Here is a 14370-nt window from a genome sequence, read left to right as displayed (position 1 = left end):
TGTTTTCCTTCATGTCCTGAACAGCTCCTAAGTCCCTAGTTTGGTTCCCAGTTGTCATGGAAAAGAAACAACCCCTCCTTCAACACAAGAAAAATTAACTTATAATCTTCATCGCTAATGAAAATCTTCTCACCTTTACATTTTTTATGCTTCTTCAAAGAAAGCCAGGGAATTTAAATCACAATGTATGGAGTGTAATACAGCCTCTACTCTAATCCTTGATGTTTTGTATCTTCTTTCACAGTTTTTCCAGCTCATCGAACTGTGGAGTGTCTGTAAATTGACCAACCGCAAAAAAGACGCCTCCTTCCTTCCAGATTCGTATTCCAAATGACGCCACCGGTGGAAATATGGTGCTTGCATCATCTGTCATGCCTCCCGTGAGCTAAATTGGAGGTCAAGGACGTACTGGAGCTGCACAGTATACAGTACAACTGACGATAAACATTTCTAAAGGCCTGTCCGTAATATATACAGTCTCCAGGGTTTGCACGGGTGCATGAAATCCTTAAAAATGCTTGAATTTAATTGCGTTTTCAAGGTTTGAAAAGTGCTAGAATTTTGGGTGGAGTTCTTCTACATGGTTGAAATGGTTGCCATGTTTCCCAGGAGTCCGACTGGATAGAACAAGCACTAAGTGCAGAAAAATAAATCAAGCTTCTTTTAAAATGACACGTTTGCCCTGGTACATTCGCTTTGCCATTGCATTTATTCTTCCCTCGTGACTAACGGCAGCTGGCATCAGTTTGTGTGGCGTTGTCATGTGAAGATTTCAGGTGTAAAACCAAGACGCCGTGTACTGGAGAAAATGGAAAATTGGCCTTGAAAGTGCTTAAGAAGTGCTTGAATATGGCCAGGTAAAAGATGTACAAACAAGTCTTTACCAGGTATATAATGGTGACAAATATGGAATGAACAATCAATAAATTAAAACTGTATTGTTTTGTAGACCCCAACCCCGACCCCTCCTGCCCAAATGGTAAGTTTCCTTGAATATAGTTTACATTACACATTCAAGGAAAATAAGCCCTTTTCAACACATAGATAATACTGTGTTTTTCTGGAATGTAAGGCAAAAAACCCAAATTGTACAGAAATGTGAAGTGGTGCCTTATATACTGCATACAGTGGATACGATTGAAAATTCACACGGTATAGATGTGTGCTACTACACGAGGTTAAAGGGTGATACTGTAATTGGTCAATGATTGATCAATTGATCAACATCAATAAACAAAATCGTGAAACATTACTTGCAACAGTATTTTAACCCGGGTCTTGTTGGCGAGAGCTTCAACTCTTTACCACTCTACCACCAGACTACTTATGAAAAGGCATTAGAGTTTATCTCATTATCACACTATATTTACTCACAGTGCCAGAAACGAATGTTAGAGAAAAGAGTGAACTATCAAAAAAAATACTATACAAGATTTTTACACACGACTTCTTCCGGAGTATCACGAGAAAGGATGCTTCTCACACTTCCTTCTTTCCTTCTTTACTCCCTTGTGCTGTCGCTTTAAATTTCCAAAGCAAGGCAACCCAACAACATGGACTTGATAAAATCACCTGGGGAAAGATGGGGAGAAACACTGGAAGAAACGAGAGAAACGATGAGTGAAATTAAAGGATTTCAAAAGATAGACTACAAAATGTAAGAAAAGGTGAACGAAATGATAAAAACAAAAAATGAGCTGGTAGATGTGTGGAAAGAAATGATTGATAAAAGAAGCGAGTTATTTCGGGGACGGGTCTCTTATTAGCCTTTGGGTTCAACCTGTCATTCATTTATTCATTAATTTTTTGCACCGCTTATCCTCAGTAGGGTGGCGGGGGTGCTGGAGCCCATCCCAGCTGTCTTCAGGCAGTGGGCAGGGACAGACAATTCGCTCGCTCATTCACACTTAGGCACAATTTTTGACCGGCCAATTAACCTGACATGCATGTTTTTGGAATGTGGGAGTAAAATAGAGTGCCGAGAGGAAACCCACGCAAGCACAGGCAGAACATGCAAACTCCACAAAGGAGGTTAGATCTCATGACCTCAGAACTGTGCCACACACGCGCCAACCTCTGCGCCGCCGCGCTGCCCGCTTAAACCTGTCATCCCTATTTTATTTGTAAGTGATTTGTTCATGATTGGGGGAAAAAAAAACGAGAAAAATACAAAATGCATATACATTAAATTTCAATGTTTTTGACACAAGTTAAGAAGAGGAGAGGATTTTTAACCTGTTAGAATGCAGAACAAAATGCACTATGAGAGTTTCTGGCCTGTAAAATAACGTAACAATGAGATAGAGTCTGATGCCTTTTCATATGGCATCTGTACTGGTGGTCAAGTGCAGTGTTTTTCAACCTTTTTTGAGCCAGGGCACGTTTTTTACATTGGAAAAAATTTTGTGGCACACCACTAACCAAAATTGTTATAAAATGACACGGAACAGTATGTTTATTCACAATATAATATCTAATACCCCCAGTTTTTACAGCACAGACACTTGACAATGACATAATATTTGCAGAAAATGATTCATAAATGTTTTGCAAAATTTTAAAAAGTGACATTAGATAATTTCTCATGGCACACCTGACGATCTCTCACAGCACATTAGTGTGCCGCGGTACAGTGGTTGAAAATCACTCTAGTGGTACAAGTCGTGGCGCTCTAACTGCCGCAACCCGGGTTCGATCCCCATTGCTTCCAATATTGTGCGATTTAATGAGTGATCAATCATTGGACTAAAATATACCGTGTAAGATCTTATGGCTATACATAAATACATCCTGCAGCTCTTACTTTAGTCCAAATGCACTTTATAGTTTGGTTTGCCTTACAGTGCAGAAAATATGGTGCACATTTGGGGGTATTCAGAAGAGAAGATCACACAAGGCATCTCAATAGATTTTCTTGGTATGTAAATTGTGAGCAGGGTTGGGTAGGGTTACTTTAACTTGATTACTTTCAATTACTTTTGGATTACTCCAATACCAAATAGGCTAATAAAAGACAAAAGAAACTAAATATGAATAAAATGAGGACTCACAACACGCGGTAAGCTTTCTCTCCTGGCTTTGATCTAGTCAAGTCAAGTCAAGTCATTTTTATTTGTATAGCCCTAAATCACGAAGAGTCTCAAAGGGCTTCACAGATTGTTACACTATATTACACAAACTATTTTCAACCGACAAGAGGAGTAGGTTATTCGTATGCAATGGAGTAGAAGTGAGTTTTAAGTTTAGATTTAAACATTTCCACTGAGGTTGCAGATCGAATCTCAGGGGGAAGAGCATTCCACAGCACCGGTGCCCGGATGGAGAACGCTCTCGAACCAGCAGAAGACTTCTTTGCTCTCGGGATCATCAGAAGACCAGCACTCTCAGATCGTAGGCTTCGGACCGGGACATAGTGGCAGATCAGATCTGAAAGATAAGAGGGAGCAAGTCCATGTATGATTTTGTACAATACTAAGAGAACTTTGAAGTCACATCTTTGGCTAACTGGGAGCCAATGCAGGTTAGCCATAATCGGTGTTATGTGATCGTACTTTTTTGTCCTAGTTAAAAGCCTCGCTGCGGCATTTTGTACTAGCTGAAGAGACTTGATTCTGGACTTCGGGAGACCGGAGAGTAGTGCATTGCAGATCTCCTTGATCTCCGGCAAAACTAACATAGAATGCGACAGAAACAAAATGAAAATAAATCCAAACAGCTTGCCAACATCATTTTTGCCGTTCCATGTATTCCGTTACTCCACAAGCCTGCACAAAATTCAGTCATTTTATTCATATTTAGTTTCTTTTGTCTTTTATTAGCATATTTGGTATGGGAGTAATCCAAAAGTAATTGAAAGTAATCAAGTTAAAGTAACCCTACGCAACCCTGATTGTGAGTAGCCTACAATCTTAGGCCTGGCTGATATTTTCCCCCATGCAGAAGCAAACGCACGCGGCGAAGCTGGTCCAACTGGTCCGACTGGAGGCAGGAAGGAGGTGGGGGCGTGCCGCTCCCGAGAAGGCGACCGTGTGTCACACTGAGATCCAAGACATAACAGAAAAAGACTTGGAATGAACCAAGAAGCAGAAACCAGGTTTACAACTTCAAGTGCACCCATGGTGCTCCTGATGTGAAACTTCTTCCTGAGGTGTGTTTTTTCTTATTTTTTTGTATTTTAGACTATTGTTTTTTATATATATTCTCTTGCACATACCTAGACCAGGTTTTATATTGATATAAATCCCCACAAATTTGATGAGAGGGTGTTTTTTTTATCCTTTAGCATTAGTTAATTTAACCTTTGTCTCTTCTCTTTTTTTTGGTACTAAAATATAGAGTGGGACTACACTTGCCTTCCATGCGGTTTTATTTATTCTGTCTTAGCTCCTCTGTGCACTTCTGATTATTTTTGTCTTTTAGTGCAAATTTCCACTTCCAAATAAATGGACTTTGGGATTGGAAATGCCTTGTGTTCATACCAAGTCAGCCTAGAAACACGAATTGGAAACAACAGTAAACTTGTTGACTTCTCAGATGTTATCGCTTTCTTGCAGAAAGTGAAATTATTTAGGCCGAAGCATAATAAAATTACAATAACATTAAATGACCCACACTGTTTCAGATATTGGTAGTAAGTAGATACCAAGGAAAACTGACCTACTTATTTGATATTAAGAGCAAAATGATCTCAGTTTTCTGTATGATCACAATTCGCTAACATGAGGGGGTTGAATCCTAACATGTGGCAAGTTAAAGGATTATGGCAGTAAAAACAAATAAATGAATATACATGCTGAAAAAAAGTACAAAGTATAAGAGTAATCAAGTATAAGCAATTATATAATGACGATATTGAGGAAAAAAAAACAGGAAAATACACGAATGTACAAAAAGTCCAATATTAATGTTTGATAAATATTACATTGAAGGATAAATACATGCATATTAAGAATACACTCATTTTAAAGAATAATAAAAATCACACATTCTTGCTACAGGAAAAGTAACAAGTATAAATAAAATAAATGATACTAATGTACAATATTGGAAAAATACAGAAAAAGGAATACTGTATGCACAAATGTGTTAAAAGTCATTTAAGACAATGAAACTTATCAAAATAAGAAAATAAAACTAATGTTAAATCCAACATTAGTGTTTGGCAAATATTACATTGAAGCAAAAATACATATAAACTAAACATACACTCATTTTAAAAAATAAAAAAGACACATTCTTGCTCAAGACAAGTATCAAGGAAATAAATGATACTATGATTCAATGACTAATGAACTATATTGGAAAATAATACAAAAAATATAGGAAAGAACACAAATGCCTGAAAAATGTAATACAAAAATCTATTAATATTACAAATAAAACTCATTTTGGATCTAATTCTAATGTTTGGCAAATTAAATCTTAAATTACATGTACATTAAAAAGGTAATAATTTTAAAGAACAATAAAAGAAGGTACTTGCTAAAAACAGTGACAAATATAAAAAGAATAAACTACAATTATCCGTTGACGAATTCACAATATTGGAAAAATAATAGAAAAATACATGGGGAAATACACAAATTTCAGAAAAATAATGGAACATAAAATATCCCCCATTAACTTCGAAAAATAAATCAAATTTTTAATCAAATCGTAATGTTTGCCACAAAATTTAAGTAAAACATAAATATGTATTAGAATACATTATAATAAACAAAAAAAGAGGCACCGACCCAAAAACAAACACAAATAGGAAATACACTAAATTATCCATCTAAACATTACATATATCAAAAATTACAAACAAAAACGGTACAGAAAAATGATCAGAAAAAAATACATATTTTGAATTCTCCTCATACTAATATTAGATCTCCACAAATATAATGGATAAAAAAAAATTGAAATAGGAAAAAATATTGTTTACTAAAATTTCTAATCACACCGGTCACGTTGCGTGATGTGCTTCTAACCCTTTCCACAATTTAAAACTATACTAACCTTCCGCATTGTATCAAAGTCTCTTTGAAACCGTTTCGTTCCAGGAAAAACTTGACAATCCAGTGACAATCCCTTTATCTCACGACACTACTTTCCTTAATCATCCGTCCATTGTTCTTAGTTGACACAGTGTTTTACAGATGAATGATATCCTCCTGGTTACCGGCTTGTGTGATCTAGTCCTGCTGGACCTCACAGCTACCTTCAATATGGTGAACCACAATATTTAATTATCCAGGCTGCAGCACCCAGTGGGCATTTGTGGTAGCGCTTTGTGTTGGTTTAGGTCTTATCTAACTTGAAGGACTATGAGCATATGCCTTGCTGAATTAGAATCTTCCCCCGCTCTTCTGTCTTTTGGGGTTCCACAGGGCTCAATCCTAGGACCACTCCTCTGGTTTTTGTATTTACTCCCGCTGGGCATCTGTTTTAAATTTTACGCTGATGACAGTCAGACATATGTGCCATTAAATAAGAAATATGCACCTTCCATTAAACACCTACTTTCCTGTCTTGATGAGCCAGATGGCTTGAAACATTTTATACTTTAATAAAAGAAAACTGAGATGATTGTCTTTGGTCCCAATGGTTCCAGTGTGCCTCCACCTTTTGACTTGGGCCCCATGAACTGTTCTTATCTTGGGTTTCAAGATGGACACTGATTATGAACTAGATCCACAATTAAGTGCAGTAGTAAAGTCAAGCTTCTTCCATCTAAGGCAGTTAGCAAAAGTGAAGCCCTTGTGTGTGAACATGATTCATGGCTTCATCACATCTCGGCTGGACTGCTTCAATGCTCTTATGGTCCAAAATGCTGCTGCTCGACTGTTAACTGGCACACAAAAAAGGAGCAGATCGGTTCTGGCTTCCCTTTCCTGCCTGCCTGTGCATAATAGGGTTCATTTTAAGATTATTTTATTTGTTTTGAAATATTTAAATGGCCTTGCCCTTCCTTACCTCAGTGAGCTGTTTCACCGTCATGCTCCTGCTCGGTTCCTCAGGTCAGCCGATCAGCTGATGCTGGAGGTACCACGGTCTAAGAGGGGATAGAGCCTTTTCTGTTGCTGTTCCCAAACTTTGGAAAAAATTTGCCCTTGTACATCAGACAGGCTCCCTCACTGTCCATTTTTTTAAATTAGCCTTTAAACCGATTCTTATTCCTTCGCTTTTGGCCCAACGTTAGACTTTGGTACTGTTTTTTACTTTATCATTTTTCTTACTTTTTGAGTGTTTTCATTATTCTAAGGTCTATTGAAGGTTTTTTTGTTAACTATGTTTTATTTGTGTACCGGCTGTGGCGGTTTTGAATGGCTTTATAAATTAAGTTGAGTTGAGAGATTTCTCACTTGAGATTCAACTGGGATGTTAATTTCAAGCACCTGAAAGAGAAAAACAGCTTCGAAATGAAGCTATTCGTTTTCAGAGTCTCCGGCGCCATCGCTGGTTTGTTTTAGGTCAAATGCATATTTGGTCGAATGTTGTGTTCAAACAAGCTGAGCCAATTCAGGTTTAGTCTGTAATCTGCAGCACTTCCACCGCAGGCATGCATGGACGCTGACGTGGATGTCGTAAAGCCCGAAAAACAAATAAAAGCTGCAAGCTAACTGAAGAATCAACATCACTGCTTGGGTGTCACTTGGTCAACTCCTGCCAGCTAGTTTCCTGCCTTGCCGGTTGCTGACGGTCGACAAGTTCTCTTTTTATCTTCCAAAATTAGTGAATGGAAAATGGCAAAACACAGACACATCGAACATTTAAGTAGTTGATAGCAGAGAAACAAATATTAAGGAGCACCTGCATTATTAAGAAAAGGGGACATGGTAATATGTGAAGAAAATAGTCAACCTAACATACTGCACCTTCATCATCTGATCACTGTTGTTTTTCAGTGTAACACGTCATCCTGCTCTTCAGAGATGAGCCGGATATTGGCGGTGTGCGTTTGTTCCGAAATTTAGAGTAGGCCTGGTCACATTGAGCAATATGCATTGCATCCTTTTTGGATTTCATATTTTTCTTGCAAAACCAACTTTGTGGTGTTGACGTTACATCCTTCAGTTCTGTATGTAATAACTTGGTTTCTTGGTGAAAGTGGTTACTTTTGTTCGTATCAACAAATGAGTAAGTCTTTTTTAAATCTTAATCTCGAGGGGACTGGGGATCCTCTCCTCTCCATCTCCACTCCCTAAGAGTACAGCAAGACAAAGAAAGGGGGACAGGAGACCGAAAGGTCTCACAAACCCAAGTTATAGAGTCACTAAATGTGAGAGGATGTGGAAGTAAAGTGACTGAGTGGAACAAAAAGGAGATTGGAAGGTTGATGTGTGAGCCTTGAGTGAAACAAAGATGAAAGGAAAAAGGGTGAATTACAGCGTGGAAGTATGTATGGTAGAAAGTCTGGAGTTATGATTGGACATGCAAGAGAAGAAGTAGCTGTGCTTGTGAGTGGGAAAGCAAAGGAAAAACCGGTGGAGTGGAAAGAGATATCTTCCAGATTTATGTGGGTGCGATTAAAGTGGGGTGTAGAAGTATGGATGTTTACAAGTGGATATGGACCTGGTCCGGAAAGAAGTGCTGAGGAATGAGAGGAATTCTGTCACAGTCTCTCAGACCTCATCATTCCACCATTCACTTCCTTTCCTAATTCATCTGGAGGGACAAAAGCATGACCAACTTGGGTGCTCAACTTGTTTTGGTGGTTTTTGTGTTTTTTTTTGCTACTTTTTCCTTTTCAATGTTTTTGTGTATGTGTTTGTCTTGCTGTCGGTGACCCCTCTCAAGGGATATGACCAGGGTTGATAAATAGATCGATTTATTGATGACTGATTCATGATAATTTAATACATTAAAATAAGATAAGCAAGTAACTCAAGAAACCACCAGGGTTATTTCATAACTTTTTTATTTTTTCCAAAAAGTGGTGGAAAAGTTTTTTGTTGTTGACATTCTTCACATTAACATCGTCATCGGGTGCTATTGTTGGGACTCGTAATTATTCAGGGTGTGACATATGTGTATAAGCCCGGCCCACAAATGTAGAACTTACACAATCTGCAAAACCTTGGCTGAGCAACAACACTTTTAGAATTATTATTCGTGTTAATTACTGTAACAAGCAATCAATTATGCAAGTGTTTTTTTTTACTGAGGTATAAATGTTACAACCTTTCTGCTCTGACAAAGATTACAACTAACTGATTCCTGCTACCCCAGCGTTTTAATATTAAGATGTTCTTATGAAACTTTACCATTTTTTTTATGCAATCATTTAATTTTCATCTTCAAAGACCTACAGTATAACGTCATCAAAGTGGTTATTTTTTTCTTTTGTGTTTTTCTATGTCTGGGTAATACAGGTTCTATGAATTTGAAGTAAAATGCTTAACAAATATTTTCAACTTACCTCTAATCATTTAGTTGTTAAAGCGAAGCAAACCTTAAATAATACAAAAACAAAGCCCCCAAACCAAAACTCAGTCATAAGCACTGCAAAATTATTAGAAAAATGCTTGAGTCATTGGGAATAGGGCCTACAGAAATTGGACCAAAAAGGGAAAAAAAATACATAGAAATATTGGGCCTTAGTCATTAGTTACAGTTACTAGTTACTTTATTTGAAAAGTATCGGTTTCCCCCAGATTAGTGACACCCCATAAGTAGTGCGCTACTCTGAAAGTAACTCTAGTTACAAAAAATTTGCATATATACTCGCATTGAAGCTGACCACACCAAAAAAACTGCTCAAAAATAACCCCATCATAAAAAAATTGAAGAAAACATCTGCCTCACCCTTTTAAAGAAAAAAACCCTTCAAATTTCTTGGCTTGTACAATCTTAAGAGTTTGTTTGTAAACGAACACTTAGCTGAGACACTCCATACCCATTTTGCATTCTGTCTCCAAAACCCTTGAATATTTTCTCCTCCACTTTTGTGTAGTATTGAAAACGTTTTCCATCTTTTCTCCAGGCATGGTGTGTTGCAAAAATGATTTTATAAATAAAAAGACTCGTTTGCCGTAAATGCTTTGCCCCATTGTTTTCTTTGCTCCTGTTTAAGACATGTTTCTCCCCCCATATGCTGCCTACCATTCGCTACTGCTGACACACACCAAATATGAATGTATGACCCTTGATTTCTGCCTTTTATAGTTGTAAATACAGCTTGGATGTGAGTATGCACAGGATCAAGAATATCAGTAGGGAGAATTTATGCATCCCAGAACTCTGTGTTCAGTTGTATTTTGTAGGTAGATATGAACACGCTAACACCTTCAAGTTGTATTCAGCATTGTAATGCCGGCAGGATGTTATTAATGAGAAGGAGAAATTGTCGAAGTACAGAAGACATTGTAATCTTTTGATTCCCGGCTCCTCCGTGTTCTATGTCGAAGTGTCCTTGGGCAAGACACTGAATCCCTAATGCTCCCAATAAGCAGGTCGGCGCCTTGCATGGCTGCATGGCCGCTATTGGTGTGTGAGCGTGTGTGTGTGAATGGGTAAGTGTGAAGCACATTGTAAAGCGCTTTGGGAGGTCTTCATTGACTTGAAAATCGCTATATAAATGCAGACCATCTACCATTTATTGCCTGCCTTTGAGAAGTAGTGGAGTAACGGGCCACGTTCTAATGACAGTTGAGTTACAAAACGTTATCAATGACGCGTTACAGTACTCGTTACCGACAAAAGTAAGTAGGTTACGAAGGTAACGTGTTCCTTTGCAGGGTTGGGTAGGGTTACTTTAACTTGATTACTTTCAATTACTTTTGGATTACTCTAATACCGAATATGCTAATAAAGGACAAAAGAAACTAAATATGAATAAAATGATGACTCACAACACGTGGTAAGCTTTCTCTCCTGGCTTTGATCTCCGGCAAAACTAACATAAAATGCGACAGAAACAAAATGAAAATAAATCCAAACAGCTTGCCAACATCATTTTTGCCGTTCCATGTGTTCCGTTACTCCCCGAGCCTGCACAAAATTTTGTCATTTTATTCATATTTAGTTTCTTTTGTCTTTTATTAGCATATTTGGTATTGGAGTAATCCAAAAGTAATTGAAAGTAATGAAATGATCTGCATTTAAAGTAACCCTACCCAACCCTGTTCCTTTGTTACGTGTTACTACCAACACTTGTTATTATTCCAAGCAAAATACATTCGTGCATTGCCAGTTGTTCTGAGTCAACAGGTTGCGTGTCTGTCCACAGAATCCTGCAACCAGAAAACCCCCAAGGGCGTCATGAGCGACGAACGGGAGAGGCGGCGGGTTCATCGTAGCCGCAGCAACGAGGCCCGGCCGCCCCCCAACGTCAAGCCCCGCATGGAGAACCGTCGCCCTCAGACTGTTCGCCGATCCAGAAGCACAGACCCCGAAAGCGGGCGACGGCGAGAGCGCCGTGCAGCCGATTACAACCAGCACCGGCACCGTCGCCAACACCAGCAGCGCGGCAGGAGCGCCGACAGGCCCGAACGACCCCGCCCGCCCGAGGAGACCGACGCCGAAGAACCCGAGTGCGCCATCTGCTTCTGCTCCTATAACAACACCTTCAAAACGCCCAAACTGCTCGCCTGCGGCCACACTTTTTGCCTGGAGTGTCTGGCGCGCATTAATGTGAGCGCGCCCGAACTCAAGACGTTATCGTGCCCCGTTTGCCGAGAGATCACCGACATCCCGCACGGGCAGGACCTGCCCCGCCTGGGCAACAACCAGGACATCATCGGCAGATTGCCGCCCGAAATGCGCCACGCCGAGTCCATACGCTTCAAACGCAGCAAGGGTAAGCTCCTCCTCAAGAACCCCGCTCCGAGCGGCCCCGTCAACGTCGGGGTCCTCACCCTCCCGCGAAAGAGCAACGAGCCCCAGGCGGCACCCACTGACACTTTGCACCTGGACGCCATGGAAAGCGGTGGCGCGGTGCCTACCACCATGGTGGATGTCGGCCGGCCTCCTAACCGGGTGCGCGGGCGCATCCGCCGCTGTTTCCGATCGGACCGTTGCTATTACGTCACGGTGGCTAGCGTCATCATCATCACGGTGGTGCTCCTGCTGGCCGGGATCCTGGCTTTCGTCATCGTACCCAACGTGTCCTCCGGGAGGCCGCCGCCCGGGAATCAAACAACGCGTCCGCCTCCCCGGAAGGCTTTGACAACGGTCCTGAACTTAAACTGATCTTTTTAATTTCCATTCAGGAACCTAAATGTATGAACAATTGGCCTGTTACCAGTTTTAAGGTACACCGCACTGCCAATAGTCCATTTGGAAAACTGAGAAGAAAAATGAGCAGTTTTCCTGTTCCACACCGTTTTCCCCCACCATAAGGCGCACCAGATTATGAGGCGCACGCCAGGAATTAGTGTTTTTTGATGTTTTTTTTCTTGCATGAGGCACACCAAACTATAAGGCGCATAGAATTAAAACTAAATATGGCCCTAAATATAAATAAGGACCATATTTTTACATTCATGATCAGACAGAATATATGTGAATGGAACCCAGATTTCTACTGGCGGATAAAATAATAATCTTAGAAGTTTTTTAAGTAAAAAAAACATTGGCGTATTACCGGTTTCAAGGTATACTGCTCTGCCAAACGACCAATAAAGTAACTGAGAAAAAAAAGTTTTCTGGTTCCACAAAATTGTTCTCATTTAAATTTCATTTTTCTTGGTTCACAATTTATTTTAAGAATCTCTGGTATAGTCAGAATCGTATACACTTAAAATCCCCCAAATTATCTGCCAAAAGATCATTTATATTTGTATTATCTTATTGAACAAAAATAAAATATACCAAAACAAAGTCAATGACATCTTAATCTTAAATTTTTTTATATGATTCATATTTTCTTAAAAGTATTATTTAGACAGACAAAACCGTTGGTTAGTATTTTTGTAAAAAATAGAAATATAAAAAAATAGCCACAAAAACATAAAAAAAAAAAAGATCAGTACAAACATTACACAACAATAGTTTTTTGGTTTTGTGAAAACTATTGAAAAGATAAAAAAATATATATAAAATATAAACCATCATTTTTTAATGTTTTACCAGTGAAAAAAGAGTTAAAAGATAGTCATGTTTTTATGTTTTATCACAGGACGTCTCAAAGGGCTGCACAGACCAGATACTATTACAGACTATACATACTATTCATACACCATCCCCTGATCTAAAACCGACACGAGGGCAAGGAAAAACTCAAAAGGGCACATATTGTTTAAAATATAACTGTTTTTTTCTTACTAAAACGAGTACCCACCAACGCCTTCCCTTGTTATTCAGTGTTCCATTACGTTTGCACAGCTTGCCGTTTGAAAAATAGGAGCAAAATTGTTACTTTTACGTTGTCGTCGTATTTCTCATTGTGCAGTTTTAAGCCTGTCAGGATTTTGCACTTTTTTCCTCTCCCCTATGGTTGATTTAGCATGACAAAACAAAAAGAAAACACGACTATATTCCCATGGAAATCTACCCGAGTGTTCTACCCCTCTTCCAACCAGAACTGTGACTCTTAATCTTCCTTTTTTCTTTTTTTAACAGCAAGCACTACTGTTTGACGTCATTGCTTAAGTGGAGAAATGAAGCCAAACAGGGATGGTGGCATTTTCTTTGTGAAGCAAGCGCAGGCTTCAAATTGCACACTCATTCAAAGCCAAACGTGTGAGGATGCAATAATGCATCGTGACCGACTGCTAAGTGTTGTTTATGAACCGAATTACTGTATATAGCCGCATGTACATTAGTGAATTTTTTTGGTAAATATTTTAAAATATTCAATCATAAAGTTGGATATGGGGAATACTTTTTAAACCCAGTCATAAAAAGTTAAAATCCACATATAAGGAGACCACGAACCTTTTAATATTTAGTTTGCCTCCTTTATACTAGTTTATTGTAAGTAACAATTATATATATTTGTTCCTGCCGTCCAGTAATACTTAATTCCAAACATTGTTGGAAAAGGAAAAAATAGGATTCCTTGTGATTTTCAGAAAAGAGAAATATACTTTTGAGCCAACCTTTTTAGAGCTGAGATCTCCTTTTTTTTGTAACTGATTGGTGCAAAGGGCTACCAATATGATATACAGTTTGAAAATAACATATTACCATGTCGTTACTATTAGGGTTAACATACGCTCAGTCAACCTCTAAAATATGCCAGTTAGAAATCTAATCTCCTAGAAAATCACAATGACCCACTATAAAGAGCTGACCCTTCCCTTAGGCTTAGAGCAGAGGTCGGGAGCCTATGGCTTGCGACCCATATATGATTCTTTTCATGAGTACATCTCGCTCTGAGACAAAATTGAGACAATGCAATCCTAATGTAGTGCACGCAAAGCCGAAACAACACTGAATCCA

General features: G+C 38.9%; 1 protein-coding gene across 1 annotated transcript; it reads left to right on the top strand.

Annotated features, from left to right (window-relative positions):
• Nucleotides 1-4056: 4056 nt before the first annotated feature.
• Nucleotides 4057-12944, top strand: LOC148372886 (uncharacterized). The gene is made up of 2 exons (XM_088327457.1): nucleotides 4057-4147; nucleotides 11216-12944. Exon 2 carries the CDS (start codon nucleotides 11248-11250, stop codon nucleotides 12175-12177), a length of 930 nt encoding a protein of 309 aa, XP_088183583.1. The 5' UTR covers nucleotides 4057-4147; nucleotides 11216-11247; the 3' UTR covers nucleotides 12178-12944.
• Nucleotides 12945-14370: the final 1426 nt, after the last annotated feature.

Source organism: Urocampus carinirostris, chromosome 2 (genome assembly GCF_059441175.1).
Source record: "Urocampus carinirostris isolate Australia breed hairy pipefish chromosome 2, RoL_Ucar_1.0, whole genome shotgun sequence".
Classification (NCBI taxonomy): domain Eukaryota; kingdom Metazoa; phylum Chordata; class Actinopteri; order Syngnathiformes; family Syngnathidae; genus Urocampus; species Urocampus carinirostris.
The sequence above is the reverse complement of the archived record's forward strand: the minus strand, read 5'-3'. Positions and strand labels throughout refer to the sequence as shown.